The sequence below is a fragment of the Bombus pascuorum genome, chromosome 4, assembly GCF_905332965.1.
Source record: "Bombus pascuorum chromosome 4, iyBomPasc1.1, whole genome shotgun sequence".
Taxonomy (NCBI): Eukaryota; Metazoa; Arthropoda; class Insecta; order Hymenoptera; family Apidae; genus Bombus; species Bombus pascuorum.
In genome coordinates, this window is record NC_083491.1 from 6,206,254 (window position 1) to 6,228,224 (window position 21,971).

The 21,971-nt window shown below is 39.8% G+C and overlaps 4 protein-coding genes and 2 long non-coding RNA genes across 6 annotated transcripts; all 6 read left to right on the forward strand.

Moving 5' to 3' along the window:
- The first annotated feature begins 251 nt into the window (after positions 1 to 251).
- On the forward strand, positions 252 to 1,331 carry LOC132906049 (uncharacterized). Its single transcript, XR_009657927.1, has 2 exons — positions 252 to 729; positions 808 to 1,331. It is a non-coding gene; the product is annotated as an uncharacterized LOC132906049 (long non-coding RNA).
- Positions 1,332 to 2,532: 1,201 nt separating this feature from the next.
- LOC132906487 (beta-hexosaminidase subunit beta-like) lies at positions 2,533 to 6,703 on the forward strand. Its single transcript, XM_060958719.1, has 7 exons — positions 2,533 to 2,912; positions 3,514 to 3,739; positions 4,445 to 4,566; positions 4,633 to 5,005; positions 5,287 to 5,576; positions 5,977 to 6,239; positions 6,394 to 6,703. The coding sequence occupies exons 1-7, from the start codon at positions 2,712 to 2,714 to the stop codon at positions 6,569 to 6,571; spliced, it is 1,653 nt and encodes a 550-aa protein (XP_060814702.1). The 5' UTR covers positions 2,533 to 2,711; the 3' UTR covers positions 6,572 to 6,703.
- Positions 6,704 to 8,729: 2,026 nt separating this feature from the next.
- On the forward strand, positions 8,730 to 10,508 carry LOC132906043 (uncharacterized). Its single transcript, XR_009657925.1, has 4 exons — positions 8,730 to 8,935; positions 9,121 to 9,325; positions 9,417 to 9,542; positions 9,630 to 10,508. It is a non-coding gene; the product is annotated as an uncharacterized LOC132906043 (long non-coding RNA).
- Positions 10,509 to 10,987: 479 nt separating this feature from the next.
- LOC132906112 (uncharacterized) lies at positions 10,988 to 15,414 on the forward strand. Its single transcript, XM_060957980.1, has 3 exons — positions 10,988 to 10,998; positions 11,336 to 11,795; positions 12,385 to 15,414. Exons 1-3 carry the CDS (start codon positions 10,988 to 10,990, stop codon positions 15,202 to 15,204), a joined length of 3,291 nt encoding a protein of 1,096 aa, XP_060813963.1. The 3' UTR covers positions 15,205 to 15,414.
- Positions 15,415 to 15,972: 558 nt separating this feature from the next.
- On the forward strand, positions 15,973 to 16,607 carry LOC132905910 (sperm mitochondrial-associated cysteine-rich protein-like). Its single transcript, XM_060957651.1, has 2 exons — positions 15,973 to 16,045; positions 16,129 to 16,607. The coding sequence occupies exons 1-2, from the start codon at positions 15,978 to 15,980 to the stop codon at positions 16,496 to 16,498; spliced, it is 438 nt and encodes a 145-aa protein (XP_060813634.1). The 5' UTR covers positions 15,973 to 15,977; the 3' UTR covers positions 16,499 to 16,607.
- Positions 16,608 to 17,208: 601 nt separating this feature from the next.
- Positions 17,209 to 21,971, forward strand: LOC132906113 (hydrocephalus-inducing protein homolog). The gene is made up of 14 exons (XM_060957982.1): positions 17,209 to 17,337; positions 17,437 to 17,652; positions 17,795 to 17,993; positions 18,113 to 18,251; positions 18,597 to 18,724; positions 18,814 to 19,015; positions 19,076 to 19,262; positions 19,344 to 19,468; positions 20,273 to 20,366; positions 20,496 to 20,719; positions 20,804 to 20,871; positions 21,384 to 21,598; positions 21,697 to 21,799; positions 21,937 to 21,971. The coding sequence occupies exons 1-14, from the start codon at positions 17,209 to 17,211 to the stop codon at positions 21,969 to 21,971; spliced, it is 2,064 nt and encodes a 687-aa protein (XP_060813965.1).

A 21,971-nucleotide genomic window follows, 5' to 3' on the forward strand; every position in this document is an offset into this window, starting at 1 on the left:
AATGAAAAATTTGCAAGATTTATCGCTGTGGGCGTAATTGCACGACGATAAACGAGGACGGTCACAGAGTTGAGCGACGTGTTCTGTACCATCGGTGAAAAACGATGAGAACCGTCACCAATTCGTTTCGTTACGATTGTCAATGGCTGGTGAATGAAGAGTTAAAAGGCTGACAAACGCACCACCGGATCGTGAACGGTGGTCAATCGTCTAGGGCACCCTTGTCCAAGATATCGTCTTTTCATTCTTTAAAACCTATTCCTCAAAGTTATTTTTTAAGAGTATCTTTTAACAAACAATACATTGAATATCACGATAAATGTAAAATGCGGAAAACATACATAGTCTTTTTCTAAAGCGACCTTTATAAAATTCTAAACTTTGAGGAGTCTTCCTCTATAAATAGAAGTATTGCAATTTTTTGGGGTTTCTGCTACGCAAATTTTGAATGGAAATACGTCAACGTGGTGCCTAGTTTACGTGACACGTTCCTGAATGCACGTTCCACTTCGCAACCCCTCGTCTCACCCCTCTGGCGTCCGTCGACCCGGCGTACGACATCGCAATCAATGAAGCTACGATTCACCGAGCAGTGCCGTGCCACCAACTGGCTCCTAAAGTTCCAATTTCATGAAACCAGACGTGTCATCAATTTTCCCCGTAACAGTTGGTAATATCGTACGAAATACAGAAAAGAACGAGCCACAAATTTACATTGAAATTTTAAGAGTACTTCTGTAATTTTAGACCGAGCAGATGACGGTCGTCGTTTGAAACTTCGTATTTCTACCTTTATCTCTTCCACAGGGATAAGTTGCGAGCATCGTTGCGAATTTATATCGATTTACACGGAATTGGGAAATTGTGTTATTCTCGACCGAAGAATTTAGAGCAGAAAGACGTGCCTTCGTTGGGAAAAGTTGGGAATCGTTGCCGTTGCTCGTGAAAGGTGAAGGAAATGCGCAAGCCCGTGTTTTACGATCGGCCAGCGGCTTCTTTGACAACACAGACGCCGGGGGAAAGTCTTCCCCGTTTTTCATTCCTCCGTGTTTCATCCTAATCTCCAAGGGGTGAAACTCGTCACCTTCGAATTCGCATTTTCCTCTGACTAACTCGTGTTTACCCGATGACTCAACTTTTCAAAAGGTCCGTCGTGTAACAGAAATCCCGAGAATCCCTCGTGAAATATTGTTGCCCGTTGTTTGATATCAGGGATCAGTTGGCGTCACTGGAAAAATCACTTTCATAAAAAACTACCAATTCGTTATTTTTGAGAATCCGAATTGTATCCGTAAAGTATTTCGAAGAATAAAAGGCTTGTTTTTCCTGTGCATTATTTATTTCTTCATAAACCTTTCATTTTGTTTCGTTTCGTACAAGTTTTATATTTCTATTGCTGGCAATTCTAGCGTTAATATCAATAGGAAGAAAGAGAAATAAATCTATCAAGAAATAATTTTATCTTTATTTACGTTTACGCGAAAAAGAGTAAAAAACGGGAAATAACATGTGTCACGTCATTCGACAATAATCACGATGATCTATCGGCATCCGCTATCGCAAAGTCCGAGCGATCGTCGACCTTTGCACTTCGATGCCTCGCCGTTTCGATATTGACCGACGATATCGTGAACGGATCACGCTTGGCTGAACTTCATTCTCCAATTAATTTAGACACGATAGGCGACGTCTCCCATTCAGAGAGGCCGTATTCATAATACGGTACCAACATTTGCATGCTTCCGACGCTACTTCATTCGACAGCGTAACGTTTCCTTTTAATTTTGATTCAACCGTGACAAAATAATGTTGTAGTCGTGGATCAATCAAACTGTCAGATAAACGCTTGATTTTAACAAGGTATCGTATGTTTTCATCGTCGACACATTGTCGATGAAATTGGAAATCATTGATTTCATTACCAAATAATCAATATTAATATTTAATATTTTAAAAAGAACGATGCGAAGAGATTGATATGGTAACGACACTCAAAAATATAATCTTTTTATTGCTTATCGTTGATTAAGATACGATATCTATAAAAGATCCGAAATTCGATTGCAAATTTTTGCACAGACAAATACGCTCATTATCTTATTGCTATACATCCAGATTATACTAATTACTAGAATTTGTTGCACTCATTTTAAAAGAGGAACGTTGCAAGTGTGAGGTTTCCTTTCATTTCATTAGCAAGATTATCCATAACCATCTCGAAGAATAGGTACCTTAGTCTAGGAACTCTAGTCAGGGTTTTGAACTCTACACCACTTCCACATCTTTAAAAAGGCCGTCGCTCTTGACCAAAAGAAAAGAGTTTTTCCCGATGACTTTCCAGAATGTTTGCAGAGATGTTTCTCTAACCGGTCTCATATGCTGCACACAACGTTGAACGCGGTCACGTGTAAGAATTCCACGTGGTGTCAACGATCTACCAATGCGATCAACGATTAACAGCGTGCGTCTTTGTCCGCAACAGCGATGCTCGTCTACTGCAAGACGTTCGTTTAAGGACACAGCCGACCCGTGGACTGGTTGTTCCCACTTGACCGTGAGCACGCCGCCAGGCAAAGTGATGAAAGTTAAGTGGCGCAGCCTAAGGTCGTTACCACTCTCGTTACCGTACGCGTCGTTCTCTGCGTTCAGTAGACGATGACCACTCGCTGGCGTCGCATCGTTCCTCCCGTTGAAAACCTGCTCGTAAACCGATGGACATGAGGACCAGGTTGCCAACGTTGTTCCTGTTGCTAGGATGGCTGTCGTGTCTGTTGGTACACAGAGTTCATTCGTTGAATCCGGACGCTGGCTCTTGGGTGCGTCCCACTCAGGGCGAACCATGGCCCAGTCCAACAAATCGCATGATGCGCAATGCGTTCTATCTTCTGCGACCCTCGACTTTCCAATTTAACGTGAGTACTTGAAGAAGGTAATTCCATGGGGAGACGTTTCGTTTTCTACGTGGGTATTTCTAATTGGTACTTTACGTAGAGCAAGTTTAAGTGTTTCACGGGAACATTGGCGACTGAAGTTTCTGGCTCCAAAAGACTTGTTCGTTGATTGTAGAGTTTATGATAGTTGGACGAAAGTTGTAGGTTTGTTGCGTTTTATGGCTTTATGATAGCGGAGCGTTCTTCAGTAGGAAGCGAATAGCAAAGCGTAGAGGTATCTTCTTCGGGGAACAGGTTTTCTTTGACTGGGGGACTCGCCCTTGGAAATTCGGCCCAAGCGCGTGCAAATTTTTATAAAAAGTTAATTTCATAGTCGGAACGCGCTTGTCAATATTCGCTATCTTGTTCCGTTGTCTTGTTTTTTAGTCCAACTTGTATCGTTTTCGATGTATCCGCATTTGCTGCAGATAACTCTCTGTGTCGTTATCTTAATTATACTACGCGCGTGATTTATCTGTGTGACGTATGGCGAGAATGCAAAGTCAGGTTTCCTGCAATAATTATGGCTTCGAATTGACAATTAATGTTATTTTGTCTAAATTGAAGTGAATCGGTTTCGCAGGTGATCGGCGGCGCATGCGATATTATGACGGATGCGGTGGAGAGGTATAAGGCAATTATTCTAACGGAAGCACGAATAGCGAAGATTTCGTCGCAAGGCCATCCTAAATTCCCAGTAAGAGACGATGCAACCATCAAAGGTACTCTTAGCGCTTTGGATATTCGCGTGACAATGCCTTGCGAGATGGATGGCAATCACTGGCCTCATTTAGAGATGTCGGAATCATGTAAGTGCTTCTGCTATAACGGAAAGTAGCAAAATGATCGTGCATTCTTAATAAGAAACTTGATGTAACATAAGCAACATGTTCTCGAACAGTTGTGTCAAGTCATTAAGACAGCTGGTAAGTGGATTAGTGCGAATGGATCTCATTAAATAACATCGTCATTCTTTATTTCATCTTCGACCAATAACATAGAATTTATATGCTTCTTATTCGTCAATGATACAATTACGAGATCACGAAAGCTTCGAGAGACAAGATGCTTACAAGTATCCAGAAACTGCAAACATTAGAAAGACGTTTAATGATACGCGAATAAACGAGTCAAAAGGAAGATTGAAACGAAGCCACGTTACGAAGCCTGATTTTTCTTCATCGTTCTTTATTCAGCTCCGCTTGGAAGTCGAACCAAGCGATTAACTGTAGAAATAGCGTAAAGATTATACGCACGCACATTCTACCATTATTGTGCAAGATTTAAATCTTTTACACGCGATAGTTCTTTCTTCTTCGTTTTCCTTTTTGAATGAAACGAACGAGTCACGATAAGCATCGATAAATATTCCACGGAGTTCCAAGGTTCTCGTAACAGGAACTCGATAAAAATTTTAAGTACTACGATAGACCTGAAAGATTGGTCGACTCTCGGAAACACCGGTAGGAGGAGATGCGTATTTTCCGAACAGATTTAAACTCGAACTTTTGCAGATGCTCTCGTGATCAACGAAAACTCTACAGTCGCGAATCTGGTAGGTGTGTCGATATGGGGAGTTCTTCGAGGTCTCGAGACATTTTCTCAGCTCTTAATGTCAGCTGGTAATGGTTCTCATGTAAGTATGTGCATAAAAAACGAATAAATGTGAAAAAGGTATTATAAGTACGCGTTTCTTTTGTAGTTGAAAATCAGATGTCAGACCATTCAGGATGCTCCAAAGTTTCCTCATCGTGGACTACTGCTAGACACGTCTCGTCATTATTTGCCCATCTCTGATATAATGCTTATTCTGGACGCCATGTCTTATAATAAAATGAACGTTCTTCACTGGCACATCGTCGATGACAATAGCTTCCCTTACCAGAGCTCCAGTTATCCGGAACTGTCCGCCAAGGGAGCGTACCATCCCTCAATGGTATACACATTAAACGATATCCAGACGATCGTTGACTACGCCAGGCTAAGGGGCATTCGAGTGATGCCGGAATTCGATACTCCTGGACATACTAGGTCATGGGGTTTAGCTCATCCTGAACTATTGACCACTTGCTACGGTAAATACACTATACTCCGATCGATTTCTGACTAAAAAATTTTTCCACAATTATCAAATTTTAAATTAATATTCTATTTAAATTTTTCGATGCTACTAAAAACTTAATGATTCCAAACTTGTGAAGGATAATATATGTACATACAGGTATAGGTCTATTAAATTCCCTTTTTAATCCGTCTCTTTATTTTTCTATTATTATTTAATCTCTCTATCACTAATCGTTTAACCATTCGAAAAAACGGTGGAATTTCTAAACTGTCATATGAAAAATATTATTAGATAACGAAGGAAAGGCAAACGGGAAATTGGGCCCAATGAATCCGACGAATCCGCAGCTTTACGAGTTCCTCAGTCGTTTATTCGCCGAGATCGTCCAGGTATTTCCGGATCAATACGTTCATCTTGGCGGCGATGAAGTGCCATTCGATTGTTGGATGAGCAATCCGGCGATTAATTCGTATATGAAATCGCACAACATGTCCAGCTATACCCAACTCGAGAGCGAATACATCGGCAAGCTTCTTCATATCACCAATTCTCTTCAGGCGAGCACGATCGTGTGGCAGGAGGTAAAGTATCACCCTATGGTGTTTGTTCGTCTCATAAAATGAAACTGAAGACGACCGGGTAATAAAAACCGATAGTGAACCTATTAATCGCTCGCCTTGTGATTGCTTCGTGCGTGAGATTGCAAATGAAACGATCGCGTTTTATCACCAACGAACGTTCCGCGCGAGGAAAACACGTTAAATAAATGGTATATTTTAGACGATGATATCGTTTACTGCTTGGGTCGACCGTACAGAAGAATATTAATTTTTCATAACATCAAAAGATAGCAAATATTCCATCGTGATAAGTGTCCCAAAGCAAATTTATTGGTCGTTTGCATTGGCGTTAAAGGATGAATGAAATATGAACCAGAAGCTAGGTCAGTGAATTGAGATCTAAATCGTTGTTGGTTTTCAGGTATTCGAAAATGGAGTCGTCATGCCGAATAGTACCGTAGTGCACGTGTGGACCGGCCAGTGGACGAAGAAGTTGGAGAACGCGACCAAAGCTGGACATCCGGTACTGTTATCAGCCTGCTGGTATTTGGATCATATCGCTGGTGGCGGTGACTGGAAGAAGTTCTACAAATGTGACCCATTGTCGTTCGCCGGGCTGTCATCAAACTTGACTAAATTGATGCTGGGTGGCGAAGCTTGCATGTGGGGAGAATTTGTCGACAGGTAGTTATTTGTTCTTTCGCCGCGTTTAATTGAACTTGAATCCATGTGGATAAGTCTTTAAAATATATTCAATTGATTCGAGTAGCTGCAACGTACGATTGGAGATTTATTCGTCGAATGGGTCGAATCGAAAAATTGACGTTCTTGTTTCTAGGAATAATGTGCATTCAAGAATATGGCCTCGTGCTAGTGCAGCTGCAGAGCGTCTTTGGAGCAGTACGAAACCAGACGAATACAAGGCTGCTCAACGTCTCGAGGAGCATGCCTGTCGTATGAACAGGCGTGGAATTCCGGCACAACCACCGAATGGGCCTGGATTCTGCGTGATGTAATGGAAGGACAATTAGCTTAACAATTCTATTTAGGCGTGCCAGAAACACACGTCACGCTTTAACAAGTGATTAATGACTATTTACGAAAAAAGAAGCCGCAATGTAATAAAGAATAAAATGTTTCTAAAAGTTGGTCCGATAATTAAAAAAGATTTTCGATGTAACTTACAGATCAATCGCGCGTTCTGTAGGGTTAATCGATATTCTTATAAGGTTAATTGATTAAAATTTAAAATGTTTTTATAGTTGGAAATTTGTAAAAAGATTATACGAAGTAGGTATAAAATGTTTACGGTCGAAAGTTTCCCTGAATTATAGAAAATACATTTATAGTCGGCTAATGCATAGTTAATTACATCACGTTACTTAATATACATTAGCTAATTACTGCTTTAACTCTGATGGAGCAGGAGCAAAGATAGATACTTAGCAATAAGGAAATTCCTCCTTTGACAGCTTTTCTATCTGTTGCAGCGCAGCAGCAAGATGATAAAGTCATCGAGACTTTAAAAATAATTTAACCGGTTAATCGCGTTTGACTAGTATACACGTCAAATAAAAGCTCTATTTCGGTACGTTTGACGTGTATACTCGTCGTCGCTTGTATTTATTTACGCATTCCACGGCCTAACCCCGTGAGAGATTTCTAAAATCAAATTCCCCAATTAACTGGTTAAGTAATTAGCGACCATTTATAACCGAGGAAACCTCAACGACTTGGATTTTTTGGAATTAGGCCAGGGCTACGCGAGTGTTGAACCGACGATGCTGTGTTGCGTAGCCTGCGTTGTAGAAATGCATTCACACAACGTGTCGCACAACTAAATGTGCCACAGTGCTCGCGTGTGCGTACATTTCTACAACGCAGGCCACGCAACGCAACGTCTATCTAACGCTAGCCCCGGCCTTTCTGTACCTTCCCTTTCTTTCCTTAAACTCAGCCCGTTTTATTATTTTTTTACCTGTGGACCATTACGTGGGAGTTGGACCTTTTCCTTCTTTGGCATATGCCCTCACCAATTACTTATTCTCTCTACCCTCTCCATCTCGAGAAAAGTGAGGTAATTCGATTACCCATCGCCAGCAATATGTCTAACTTCAATTATTTTTTCACTAGTCAGTCTGTAATAGAATTTCGTCAAGAAAACACTCATTTCTTCTTCTAGTCTACGCGCCTATCCTGGTTTTTCCCCGAACGGTCCTTATACTTCAGAGAGACTGCATTAAGTTGCAGCTCGAGGTAGACGAATGACAGTTCTCGTGAACGATCTCGTACTTGCAATGCTATCCTTTCTCTTTTTCCTTCTCATCTTTCTTTTTTTTCACCCCTTTCTTGTCATCCTCTGTCTTTCTTTTTCTGCCTTTTAACTTTCCCTATGTCTTTTCCTTCTTTTTACTTCCTTTTCGTTTTCTCTTTCTTTTATTTTCTTTCCTTAAATTAATATCAATATATCATCTTGAATTATATATCATTTCATTTCGAATATATCATTTCGAATCTGATTTTATAATTAATTAAATTTATAAAATTATAATTATTGATAGTAGCCATTAGGAATCGTTTAATTTAATTGATATTAATAATATTAATATACGCATGCAGATTACGGGAATATCAATTAAGCGAAAACATGAAATTTTTTCACAGAATTATCGTTACGAGAAATAAGGTCGAATAGCCGTGATTTTACATGCTATTTTCCCGCTGAAAAAGAATAGAACAACTGGCTGACAAAAGAAAGATCAGATCGTCTGGGCAACCGGCAAACTAAACAAGCAAATAATAGGTCACACCGTTTAGGCTTCTCGTTCGTCCATCGACAAAATTTCAAGTGGTCCGAAATAGACGTCGAACCACGCCAATGCCGCCGTTTCTCGTTAGATTGGGCCTGGTCCATCGTCAGGGGATCGACGACAATATGCAGACTCACGGACATCGCATGGAAATATCGGCTTAACTCCTCATAATCAGCTTCGTATCCCGTTGTAGTGCCGTAGCATAATCAAGTAAAGTCTCCCTTATTAACAGTTAATCGATTTTGTAATGCGGTCTAAAATAGAATTTAGATAATTCGAATTCGACAAGAGACGCAGAGGACTGAAATCCAATGAAATACAGAACTTTAATTAACCATTACTTTTCTTACTTCACAGTTTTATTTCAAATATAATAAGTATAAATAAGATTCTGTTAAACTTATTTATCTAAACTATATCATTTTTTCGTTCGAAGGTTGTTTCGGAAATATGTCCTGCCGATCTTGCTGTAATCCATGCTGCTCCCCCCCACCTTGCCCTCCACCCACTATTTTATGCAGGCCACCTTGCCCACCCCGTTGCCCACCTCAGCCAACTAAAACAACAGTGAGTTGCAACAAAATATAAAAATAAAAATAAAAATACGGGACAAATCGAGTTTTTATCCTTCCTCTCTTTTATCGTCGTTACAAGAATTTCAAAGAGCAACGCGTAACAGCAACGCAAGTCTATTAAGTCCTTTACGTAGCTTGTTTTCACGGAGCTAACTTAATAACTCACCTCGAAATTAGGTTTACCTACGGCCTTGTACTCCTTGTCCACCTTGTTGCGCCATTCCTTGTCCACCAAAGGTTATCGTTGCGTGTACACCACCACCGCCACCCTGTCCACCGCCCTGTCCAACTGTGGCGTTCGTTTGCACCAAGAAAATGGTCCCCTGTATGCCCTGTCCACCGCCTACTCCGCCGCCTTGCTCCCCTTGTCGTGCAGTTTGCCGTTAGTTCGCCATAATACCATTCACTTTTGCAGGATCCTCAGGAAAACGAATGTATAATTGACGTTCAACGCTGTGGTTTTCTTTGTGCAGTGTCTCATCCCCCCTGTTAACTGCAGGCAAGAGTTGGAAGGTTTCTTCGGATCTGACAGTTAGGCGTGTGGGATCTAACGAGAACGACGAATATATACGTGGATTTGACTTTCTATACGAAAATAGGTGATTTTTGAAACATTTTGTTGATTCAGTTACATCTAACTATGGCAGTATATGAAGATAACGTTTTCGTCTTTTTTTTTTTTTTAGGAAAATATCAGGTACAGAGAGTTTCAAAGAAAATTTGCGAGATAAGATAAAAATACAAGATACATGGAACTGTTTCAACGTTGAAGAAATCCTGATCAGGTAAAACGAATTAAGACACAAGTTTCTAATTATGATCGATTTACTGTCTCGGAAGTGGCACAAAACTTACGACGAAGAGATCCCGATTGGTTGTAATCTCGGATTGAACTGTACTCGAATGCGTCTTCCAACAAACTTTTATTTCCCGATCGAGGAATTCGATGATCATCGTAACCGAATTAAGAATTACCAAGAATTTAAGTGACTTACCGATTTAGACGTTATCTTGTTAGGTTGCTCTTTAGAATGACGAATTGTTAAAATAACGAGGATTATTCTTGTGATAGAGATCGAGATTTCGTCGAGAGAAATGTTTATCTGTTATTCCCAATTTTCCCAAAGCTTAGATGATTTTAAATCAACTGCAATTCGTCCCACGCAAGTTATATTTACATTGCACAGGCATGTATTTTTCCCCCCTTAAAAATAAGTGCGTTTGCAAAGTGAAAGACCATGGGGAGAATTTGCTGCATACTTTTCAATACAGTTTAGTAATATATTAATTTTTCAATATCATCGTTAAACAAACGAACGTGATTACGATGTACTTCAGCATTTGATAATGTTGATCGCAATAGAAAACAGGTACCATTCATTTTTTACTGTGATTTTTTTTTATGAATCAAGTCACGTTGTCAAGGTTTTGGTACGGTTGCGACAACGGGATGACTGATTTTATCGTATCACGTTCGAGATAAAAATTTCCAAGTTATCTCATAACCTATTGACATTATCAGTAGTGGCAAAGAAAAATACGGAAAGCTAAGAAATACGCAATTATGTAAACAACACATAATAAAAAATTGTAAAAGTATTTAAGTCGCATTTATTCAAGAAGTAAATATTTCTTTTTTCTCGTTTATTAAAAAAATCAACAGGAAGTTATTTATTTATTTTATATTTGAAGCACTCGGATGTCAAACTGAACAAGTTCATTTCTGCTCAATCTGTAATAACATCTTTCTTCATTACGATAAGTGCTTAATTAAAAAGAAGTCAAATGATTAACCTCAATACTGTTGATCGGTTTTACTCGTGCGTGGCTTGCTTCAGTTAGATATAAATTTGAAATTAAGAACGAACCATAAGCTGTATCCATGACAACACAGCTTACTTTCAAACCTGGACTGACATCTGGCTGTCAGAGTTTCCCATTTTCCCCGGCGGTGATGCAAAATCCGAGCTAGAAAATTACCTGGCTTATCACAGATGATGTTCCACTAGATATCCCCACTACTCTCGCAAAATTTCGAACGAAAATGAACAAAAGGTACAACTTTTAAAGTCCCTTATTTTTCTTCAATCACGAGAACAGATCACGATAAATTAGGGGTTAGCATTTTCTTCTTTTCCATTAATAAATCTTATAAACTCTGTCTTCTTATAAACCAGAAGTTTTTTTTAATATTTAAGAGTAGTTACTTTATTATTTAAATCTGTCATGAAATTACGGAAGAACATTACGAGCTTCGTTTTCCAACAGTCCTTTCTATTTAAAAAGTAAAATGTGCGGCGATGAAATGAAGATTGATTTCTGCTTTCGATTACCATTCTTTCGCCTCTTTGTCGTATTATTTGTATCAAAAGATACAAGTTCCTTCTTACAGGAAAGCTTCAGTGGATAGAAATATCAAGCAGAAAGCATCGTCCAGACGGCCAAGCGCAACCAGTTTGCACGCGAAGCCGAATACCGCGCAACAAAAGGTTTTAAAAACCGAGAAATTACCATCTACGCACAATCTCGTCGATTCGAGTGATCCTTTAAAACTGATCAATAAAGCCGTGGACGTTTCTATGCCGAAGACAAGGTTTAGCTCTCAAGACAGGTGCAAAGAGTCTAGGTCGTGTTCCTCGCCGAGACTCAAGTATTTCCCTGCGGAGAAAATTAAAAAGTTGGAAAGTCCTCCGCCTTTTTCTCCCAAACCAATAGGTGCTTTGATCGCACAGCAAGACCCTCGAGAATGTGGAATCGTGTACGTGGCTGGACAACCTGAGCAATGTCGCGACACTGGCCAAGGTGACGCTACAGCGGTCACACAGCATGTTCATCAACATCGACAGCCACAGGTAAGTCGATATTTTATTAATTTTTATTTTATTCTTTCTAGTTTTATCAATTTTTTCATACAGGAACCGATAGATAAAAGTGAAGCCATTCTATTATATTTGAAGCTTTTGATTGTCCGAATATCGTACCATGAGAATGTTTTATTAACTTTGCCTTCTTCCTTTTAATTTTATCAATCTCGTTACGGAGACTTTGATCGAGGAATATGACATTACTGTACCATTTAAAGTTCTTTTATCCCCTTAAAGTTCTTTAAAGGTCTTTTTATCCTTATTCGGATATCTTTTATTTCAACTTTTGCTTTCTTCATTTTAATCGGGTCAGTCGTGTCTCATAAAGGATTTTATATTACAAACGCAATAAATGCTTTTCGTTTGCCAAAACGAGTGCACGAGTGAAATACGAACAATTGAGAATCTGATTCCTCCAGGGAGTGATCGTTTGTTTAATCCTATTATGCTATAACCGACGAGACTCGTATTGCTTCTGCTATCCAACTTCCTAGCCACGAACAGTATTTCCAGTTCAAATCCTATCTTCAAATAGTCCAACTTGGACGCATTAAAGCACAAATTAATCGTTTCGCAGGGCGTGCAAAGTGTGAGTCAGCAACAGGTTGTGCCTCAGCAGGCGATCCATCAGATCGGTCAGATGAATCCGCACTCGGAGAGTACGCTGCCTCAACAAGTTTCAAACGCTCAATCCCATCGTCCTTTCGTGCCCTACGGTTCGCGAGAGTATTCTCCACGGAAGAATATCCACGCGATTTCCTCCAATCTGCCTGAAGTTACAGCGACGCCGCAATCAGGCATACAGCAGGTTTCAAACGTTTTAGTTATGAATCAAGGAAAAATAAAAAATGAGGATCAGACGAATGCTAATGAACTCGATTACGAGAAACAACCGGTAGGAGGCCGAAATGCAATGGTTTACAGACGAGCAGTGCTGAGCAAAGAACAGCCTAACTTGCTGAATCCTATGGATCCTGTTACGTTAAACTTACCTAACGTTGATCAGCTGAATGTTCATAATCAGTGTCCTTTGCGTAGTCCCGTTTTACCGCACACGAATCTTCAGAATCCTCAGCAGATTTATCAGCAGCTGCAGCAGAACATGGTACAGCAGCAACAGATGCAACAGAGGGCTAACAACTATCAAACGCAGATGATGGGGAATCAACAGCAAGTCGGAGGCCAAATAGCTCCTGCGAATTATAATCCTCAACAGCTTGGAAACTATTTTCCTGGTCAAGGAATGACTTCCCCTCAAGATGTAGCGACGAGTCAGTTAAAAAATTCAAGAATGATTGGATCAAGCCAACCGAATCACAGGAATTTGGATTGCGCGATGAATGTACAAAATGGATGGAACAACAATAATCAGATGGCTGAACATTCCAGCATTAAGGCTCAGTTGAAATCCTACAACGTTGACGTGATAAATGGTAACCAAACACTCGGTAGACTACAGAATCAACAACAGCAATTGATGCCTCAATATCAGCAACAGCCTGTGCAACTGCAACATTCTGTATATCAGCAACATCCTATGCAACAGTATCAGCAGTTGTATAGAAATCCTGTACAGGGAAACGCGATTATACAAAGACAACAAAGTTTGATGGCTTATAATCAGCCAGGAACTAATCAGCAGATGAATCCCAATCAACAAATGGTTCCTACTCAGCAGTTCAAACCCCAGCAATCCCAAGACAATCATTCAAAAGAACAAACTGGAAGGAAGAAGCCTTTGAAGTTCACTGTCGCTATGATTCGCGATCAGGAAAAATTGTTGGCCACTATGAAGCAGCAAGGAGTACCCTTGGAGATCATGCAAAGGCAGTTCGAGATGTTACTGAACGAGCAACGAAGGCTGTTAGAGTACGTGGAGGTTTTACACCAACAGGGAGAATTTTCGGAAGGAACGAAGCTCGTAGTGAAGAATCGCAAAAGAAAACAGGAAGAGGAAAAGCCTGAATGGATGATTCATTTGACGCCTCCGAGGTTATCTTACCTGCAAATTGAGAAAATACAGGAGCAACGAAGAAGGGAGAAAGAAGCTCGGGAAATGGAGATGATGCAACAACAGCAACAACAACAGCAGCAACAACAACAGCAGATGATAGGCCAAATATCTGGTCAGCAGGTTCCTGTTCAGGTTCCTGTTCAGGGTGCGAATCAGCAGTACCATCAGCACTGGCAACAGCAACAGGCTAATTGGCAGCAGCAACAGAGGGCTTTACACAATTACACGAATAACATGCATTCCCAACTTTACACTGTTCCAGTATCTGGCAATGTGAACGATCCGATGAAATCCATGAATTATCAACAAAATATGCCACAGTGTCAGTATGTTCACCAACAATCTCATCAGCAGTACTATAATCAACCTCAATTGCAACAATACCAGCAGCTTTATCAGCCCGTTCTTCAAGAAAATCAAGAACAAGTCCAATCTTCCAATCAGTCTACGGAGCCGTGTAGTTTGTTAAAAATGCGCCAATATAAAAACGACATTCGGCCACAGAGGCGAAACAACGGATTGCAGGATCCGGTAGCGGCGAAGGAGCAGCTGGAGAATGAAGGATTGCCAATGGAAACCAGAAGAGGACTAGAATATCTGGCTAATTTGGCTCCTAAGAAGATGAATATAATAAAGCTAAACGGATTGCAAGATCGCACCGAGGCAGAAACAGAGTTTCAGCGTCGTTTGATCACGTCTATTTTACCGCCACCTGCTAACAAAGTGTCTGCAAATGGCTTGGCGAACTCGAGGAATCTGAACAACCCTCCATCTCAACGATTACTAAACCCGAGGAAGATAGAACAGGAATATTTGAAAGAATATCCCAGACAGAAATTAAATATTCCAAATAATTACTACAGCGTGCAAGCTGAAAGAGAAAATGGCACCGTAGCCACGGATCAGCAACAATTGATCGTCCAAAAACAGTTATCAGATCAGAATTCGATGAGTCTCGTTCCTTACGCCGAGAGAAATCTAATGGTAAATCGTGGAAACGTGATGCCGTTTAAGTTCGATGGAAATTATCCTCAGCACTATCAACAGATGCAACAGTATTATCAAAACACGAAGAATTTAGGGAGGAACAATGGGGAAGGCGATGTCGGATCGAGCCAGAGGATAGAACAGAATAAGGGAAGCTTCCATCATGCTGGTGGTGATGCTAGTGGAAATATAAATGGTTCGATGAATGGACACATGGCGGAGGATAAGATGCTACCTGAAAAGGTGTATTACAGCCAACCGGATATTCACGAATCCAGGACATTCGGGGGTGTGAGATATTTGGCGAGAAAGCAGGACTACTTACCTAATCAGCAGATCGTGGTACCAGAAACTCTGATTGCAAACAGACACGTGCAACCCCCGATGATGTACTAGTAATACGAACTTTTTGAGATTCTTTTATTTTTGTTTTATAGTCCCGTTTTGTTTGATATATGCTTTGTGAATTTTTAGAAAAGTCTTTATTGTATTTGTGATTTTGTATATGCGACCTTTTTAATTATTTTATGCTGAACTAGGTCCTTTGAAAGAAACAGATCGTTGATCTAATAAATTTCAAGGGACGTGGTTTAGATTTTTATGATTTCTCAGAATAAAATGTCTTATTACTCTTACGATCGACTGTGTTTTTATAATGAGAGAAGAAGAAAAGTTTGGGGAAGTAATAGGCAGCGTTTCACAGTAGCTGTCGAATCGAATAGCAACGAAGATGTCCAGGAGCGTTTCGACATTCATCCTGGGTAGTTGTTCCCTTTCAACGTCAAGCACATCCTCGTTGCTAGAACCGCTGCCTTTCTTCTCTTCTTCCTATTGTTTGTGCCATTCCTACGCCGTTTCGTCCTCATCAGCAAATTGCCGTCTGCCAATAGAATGCCGTTCACCGACAAAGTGGTTTTCTTCTCGTCTCTAATAATTTCTAATTGTAAAACGTAACCCTTGAAAACGTCATTATTGTCCTATTACCCGTGGCTGAAGTTGATCGCACAATATCGTATCGATACTGTTCGATTGTGCTTTTGTTTCTTTCCATTTGACAGTAAAACACACTAAATTTAACGTTCATATAAAAATTCATCGCTTTCGCTATTATGTATTAACAAAAAATATATGAAATTCTCGGTGAACAATCAATTAATTCTCCAACAAATATGGATCCCTGCAAGTACCGTAATTATATGGACGAGATGCTCGAAATAATTGACGAGATCGGATGCCGGTTAGTCTTTTCTAAAAAATTCCTCTTAAAAAATAAAAAATTTCTTTCATTCGATAATCTCGAATGAATAATGATTTTTGTAGAAAACCCGAACCGGAAGTATGCAACGTCAGATGCCCGCCTCTAGGCTGTCCACGAGGACCTTGTCCAGGGATGTGCTGTTATCAGGAAGACTGCGATCCTTGTTGCATATCAAAGATGCCTTGCTGTCCACCACCTCCTCAACCCCCTAGTTGTCGAGCACCTCCGTTATGCTGCTTAAAAGCCTACGCCAAGGCAGTCGGCTACCCTCCAGAATCTCCTCTTTCTCCACCTTGTACACGAATACGTCGTAAACTTTGCGTAGAAATGCTCGATAAAATTTGTCGTCCTCCATCAGTTTGCACCACCGTACCCTATTGCCCATCGCCTTGCTGCACAGTCCCACCTTGCAACCCCTATCCATGCTGTTAATTAACATCCTTAACAATTTATTATTCAAGCAAATCGTAGTGTTCCGTGATTGAATCGAGAATTGATACTTTACGAGAGAAAAATTGTCGCGTATATCTGAAAATTTTGTGCAATACCAGAGAGGGATTTCGATAAGTCCAATTGTCATAGTTGTACACTGTACTTATGGACGTTTCATGGAAATAAATGTGATCGTTAATGTCTCTTGACGGCATTTGTTATTTTATGAAGTAAACGGAGGATCTTGTGCAAAAGGGATGATGTCAACGTCATTACCTTCCGTTATATTAGAAGGAGTGCAAAGTGAATTTCTAATGTGATTAAAAGCAGGAGACGATTAGGTAAAGTAGGCAAAGTTTGAGAACTGCTGTTCCGCAGACGGTTAAACTTTGACTAATTTTGGATTAACTCTCCAAAGAGCTTCTTGACGTATCACGCAATCTATATATCATCCACGATATTAGGGTTGGAGCGTCAAGTGGTGACGTGATTCGCCGCTTCCTGATCGAGTTAGATCTTAATTAAAAAATTCGTGAAGTTTGTCCTCGAAGAACATGCAAAATGATCGAGATAAGAACGGATGTAATATTTGAATTTCGATTATCGATAGCAGCGTGAGCTGGAACAATTGATTATTGACATACATATGCACGAGCAATTACTGAATTTTCTAATCGAGTATCATTCGCGAGAGGAAGATTATTTTAAATATGGAGGAAAAAATGAACGAGGACAATAAAACAAACATATGGAGAGGTCCTCAGAAATTTAATACGACGCAAATCGTAAACTGCTTGCTTCGTAAGTCGCAATATAAAGAAGACGAGGATGCAGAAGAGGTTGGCAAATTTTCGCAAAATTTACATTGCGATCACTATCAAGGAATATTATCCTATTAATTATTTTGATCAGGATTTGATTCAATTGAATATTTTCAGTATACTGCCCGCCCATCAGAATACATGAAACAAATGTTAATGACAACGGACGAGATGACGCAGTATATTTTGAAATGGAAGAATAGATTCAATTTACCATTGTGTATGGAACTCGAGGCTTCCAATTTCGAAGTCAGCCCTAGTATCATCGTATTTCAACAGTTCACCCCTGGAATCTCTTTGAGTGTGACAGTGACCGTTCGAAACGTGTCAGCGGTAATTCTAAGCTCTTATAACGAAAAACTCGATTTGATTACCATAAAACTATTTTCAAGGATCCGAACGATGTTACGTTTCTTTTGCTAATAAAATCAAAATTAAGAATCATAAGATTCATTCGATTATTCCTGAATCGTAGGTACCAAGATATTTGAGAAGCTCTTACGAGCCTGATCCTTTCTTTTCCGTGGATTTCTGTGGAAGCAGTTACTTGACGATGCTTGCGCCAGGTATTTCCAATTCCTATCGAGTGAAGTTCATGCCTGACACGAACCAAGACTACCATTATCAATTGAAATTCGCGACTGATAGCGGAGATCTGATAGTACCGGTCGTAGGTGAGATTTTGGAAACCATTAATATCTTCCGAGCAATTTCTTCTCGACTTTTCGTATCGAGGTCGATTCTAGATGAAAGTAGAACATTGAACAATTTAAACATACAATGACATCGATAGCGATCAATGCGAGAGGAATTTTGGACTTCCCTGATCGAATCGAAGTACCACTGACAGGCGTGAAGATTCCCTCGTCGAAAACGATATTTGTACGCAACATCGGAGGTGCTTCAACTATTTTCACCCTTTACACTGACAAGTAATTAATTTATGTTTCATTTATTTCATATACGAGATGAAATTCATCCATCATTAGTTCTATAAGAAAAATAAAATATATTAGTCCAAGAGCCGGAGACATAAATACACGTGTCATTGAATACAAAAAAATGTCACATTTGCAGTGAAAGTTTAGTATTATTTTAATAGAGACAAAGAATTTTGAGTTATAAGAATGTGGAAAGCGGAGGTTGTAAGAGCCTAAGCGATCTTATGGATCAAAGTTAATTAACTCAAAGAGTCGTGGGCGACAGAAAGCATTATTAATTTACATACGTAAATAATATTACGACGTAATGGTAAAAATAATTGCAACAAATTGCAGTCCTTGCTTCTGGATCGAGCCATCGAAGGGTAGAATGGAAGAAGAAGAATCGCTTCAGTTCACTATACACTTTCTGTCGAACAAGGCTGGCGATTTCGAAGGGAATCTTTTTCTCGAATACGAAACTGGTATTTAAAGAAGGAGGGCAAACCGAAAGATTAGATACGTACCGATATTGCCCCATTTCTTTTTTCTTTTTCTTTTTTTTTTTTTTTAGAAGAAAAACTGCGAATAGAACTTCGATGCTCCACAGAGAATTGTCCCATTCGAATCGATAGAGGCAGTATCAGAATGGAAGATACTTTCTTGGGTCTATCAAGAAGTAAGATTCTCACGATCCACAACAGGAGCAATTATATCGTCAAGTACAAGTGGATGCAGCTTGAGAGCATCGAGGCGGATAACGAGCGAAGAGAACAGTAAGTAAAACGATCATCACGAAGATAATGGCAGAGTGAAAAATAACAACTTTGCCGCAGTTATAAGAAATTGTTCCATCTGGTTTATGAGAGCGAGCTTAATCGTTGCGTGGACCTCGTTCATTATAACGTGTGCACTCCTGATATCCATCAGCTGGTTTATCAACGTATCTACACGGACGAGCTGGAGTCTCTGACGAAAGAAACCTTTCAGTATAATCATATCTGTTTTATGTTTGCACCAGAGGCGAGTTCTTTCAATTCTAAACAACAATTTACGTGCCACTTACGTTTATTCGATAAATGACTACTGGGGAATATTTGTTAGGAAGCTGAAATTTGGCCGCAATCGTCTACCGATGTAACAATTTTCTTTCGTGCGCTGGAAGTCGGTGAGGTGACCAGTAATGCCTACCTAGAAGTGACTGGTCGCGAAGATAGAATACCACTGACGTAAGACAAGTATAATTCTCTAAAATATTGTAATATCAATAACATTTTAATAATAACATATAATAATAATATTAATAATACCGATTCGTTGATATCCACGAGATAAATACCCTTTGTTACATCTGTTGCAAATAAACTAATGTAGTATCGTGGACGAAAGGCCTAAAAGATATCGGGTAAACATAAACATTGTTGTAAAACCCCAGGTGCCGACAGGCCCATCAATGTGACATCGGTCCTACAGTTGAATAGTTTCGTAGAAAAAGCCTACGTGACCCTGACCACGTAGCGGTTGGGGAACACGTGCGTGGTGGGGCTAAGATAAAGAGACAAAAGGGATGCTAAGGCAGAAAGATAAATTAACAGGCAGTGTTAGTAGAGAAGTCAGGGAGTGCGAGTTGCGTTGTCGAGAGAGTGTGGTCTGCGTGAGAGAGAGAGAGAGAGAGAGAGAGAGAGAGAGCGTTGGATCCGTGGTGACAAGAGTTGCAAATTAACTATTGAGTTGTCTAAATTATAGTACGTTATTGCGATTAGTTCACGTTAAACAACCATCGTTTGTCTGTTTAATGAACATCTGTACAATCCATTCATTGTAAATAAATCACCAATTATCATTATTTCACGATACTACACTAATAACAGCATAACATAAATGTAACAAGGAATAGAATAAAATAAAGTATCGCGAAATAAGGATAGAAACAGAAATAAAAAAAAATAAAATAAAATAAAAAAGGCTAGTTGATAGGAGATTGTTCAAATAATTGTAAGAGTTATACACTAAATTTTGTTCTTCTGTTGTAGTCTTTATGGAACAGGCAAAGGACCGGTTTTCCGCTTGAACGTTCTCACGATCAGTTTGGAGAACATCTACATGTGTTCGGTGCACAATTACGAGGTATAATCTACCGTAGATCCGTCAGATCCATCAGAACCTTCTATCCTACCTCTCGGCTCGTATTAATTTCACCTGTAAAAGCTGGAATTAAATCAGAAATTGTTGAAACAAACGATGCTATCGTTTCAGATAATAGCGGCGAACAAAGGGCACATACCCGGCACGTTGATTTACAGGGCAAAACCAACCGATTTCGGCGGAACGATCGACGTGACACCTCTCAGTCTTAAGCTACAACCAGACGAGCATAAATCTTTCAATTTATCGTTCTCGTCGAATCGTAAGGGCGATTTCGTGGAGAGAGTCGATTTCGTGGTGAAAGAGAGCCTCGAGGTGCTCAGCTTGCATATCAAGTACGTTGTACGATCGAAGAATAGGGAGATATCGCTCGGAAGACGATGTTCCTTTTGACGATACGTTGCTTTCTTGTCTTATAGGGGATGCATTATATGCCCTACTTTGCACTTTGACAAGGAGAGCCTCGATTTTGGCACGACGGCCCTCGGTATGCTTGGCGAAATGATTCTATTAAGTAGAGAAAAAGAGCGAACGGAGAAATATATCGTCGATTTGACGGAAGAATGACATAATTAAGGAAAGTACATTTTTAGGAAATGAAAAGTTTGAAGTAGAAAATTATTAATTAGTTAACTATTTGACGAAGGAACAATCTTTTTCTTTCACAATTTAGTTAATAGATTTCGGAGGCTCCGATATCCTTCTTGTTAAATAGTATAATTTCATTAAGTAATTATGACATCATTCCCTTAATAAATAGCTCAGAGTTAACGTTTCCAAATATGTCAAAGATGTGTCACTCTTCTAACAAACCGTCGATATAGAATCTTAGAGATTCGTTAAATATTTTCCTCTCGGTATTTTTATGATTCTTCGAATAAGATGTTAGAAAATTCTTCAATAGAAATATTTAATGAAAAATTGACAAGAACGGCTGATAAGGATAAGAACAGTTAAACTATAGTTAAGATTAGTAAGAATAATTAAACTATGTTGTAGGATTCAGCACTAGACAAGACGTGTACTTGAACAACCTAGCCTTGATACCTGTAGCTTTCACCATAACCGTGCTGAACGACGGAGATCAGGTACCATTGCTGCACGAGGACTACGCGAAAGCTCAAACGAAGCCAAGTTTCCCGAGCAAACCGCGAGAATTCCAAGTTGTGCCACAGGAAGGAGTGGTAGCTGCTCATGGTTCGATGAAAATCAAAGTAAACAATCCCTTTCCTCGATCGTTTATAATTAGCGATTGACAAGTCAGATTGATTGATTTAACGGGGATTATGAAACAGATTCTAACGATTTGCAGGTCATTTACACCGCCAATATCGCGCGTGTCGGTCAGACGACTATTCAGGTCGACATGTGGGACTCTGATTCGGATCCTGTCACCTTGCCAGTGAAATTCTGCGGTAAAGTGGCTTCGTTATCGATCGTGCCGCGAGAAATCACCATTCAATTTTGCTTCACCAATTTTCCTTATTCGCGATCCTTCGCTGTGGAGAATACTTCCGATTTGGATAGTTATTTTTATTTCATACCACAACAGGTATCGTTGGGATGGATAATCATCAACAGCATTGA

Coding starts and splice junctions, on each gene's coding strand:
- LOC132906487 (XM_060958719.1), top strand. CDS start 2,712: ATGGACATGAGGACCAGGTTGCCAACGTTGTTCCTGTTGCTAGGATGG. Junction 4,567..4,632: donor CAGCTGGTAATGGTTCTCAT/GTAAGTATGTGC, acceptor TTTCTTTTGTAG/TTGAAAATCAGATGTCAGAC. Junction 5,006..5,286: donor ACTATTGACCACTTGCTACG/GTAAATACACTA, acceptor AAATATTATTAG/ATAACGAAGGAAAGGCAAAC.
- LOC132906112 (XM_060957980.1), top strand. Junction 11,796..12,384: donor ATCAACATCGACAGCCACAG/GTAAGTCGATAT, acceptor ATCGTTTCGCAG/GGCGTGCAAAGTGTGAGTCA.
- LOC132905910 (XM_060957651.1), top strand. CDS start 15,978: ATGGATCCCTGCAAGTACCGTAATTATATGGACGAGATGCTCGAAATA. Junction 16,046..16,128: donor ATTGACGAGATCGGATGCCG/GTTAGTCTTTTC, acceptor TGATTTTTGTAG/AAAACCCGAACCGGAAGTAT.
- LOC132906113 (XM_060957982.1), top strand. CDS start 17,209: ATGGAGGAAAAAATGAACGAGGACAATAAAACAAACATATGGAGAGGT. Junction 19,469..20,272: donor GAAGATAGAATACCACTGAC/GTAAGACAAGTA, acceptor CTTCTGTTGTAG/TCTTTATGGAACAGGCAAAG. Junction 20,872..21,383: donor TTTTGGCACGACGGCCCTCG/GTATGCTTGGCG, acceptor ACTATGTTGTAG/GATTCAGCACTAGACAAGAC.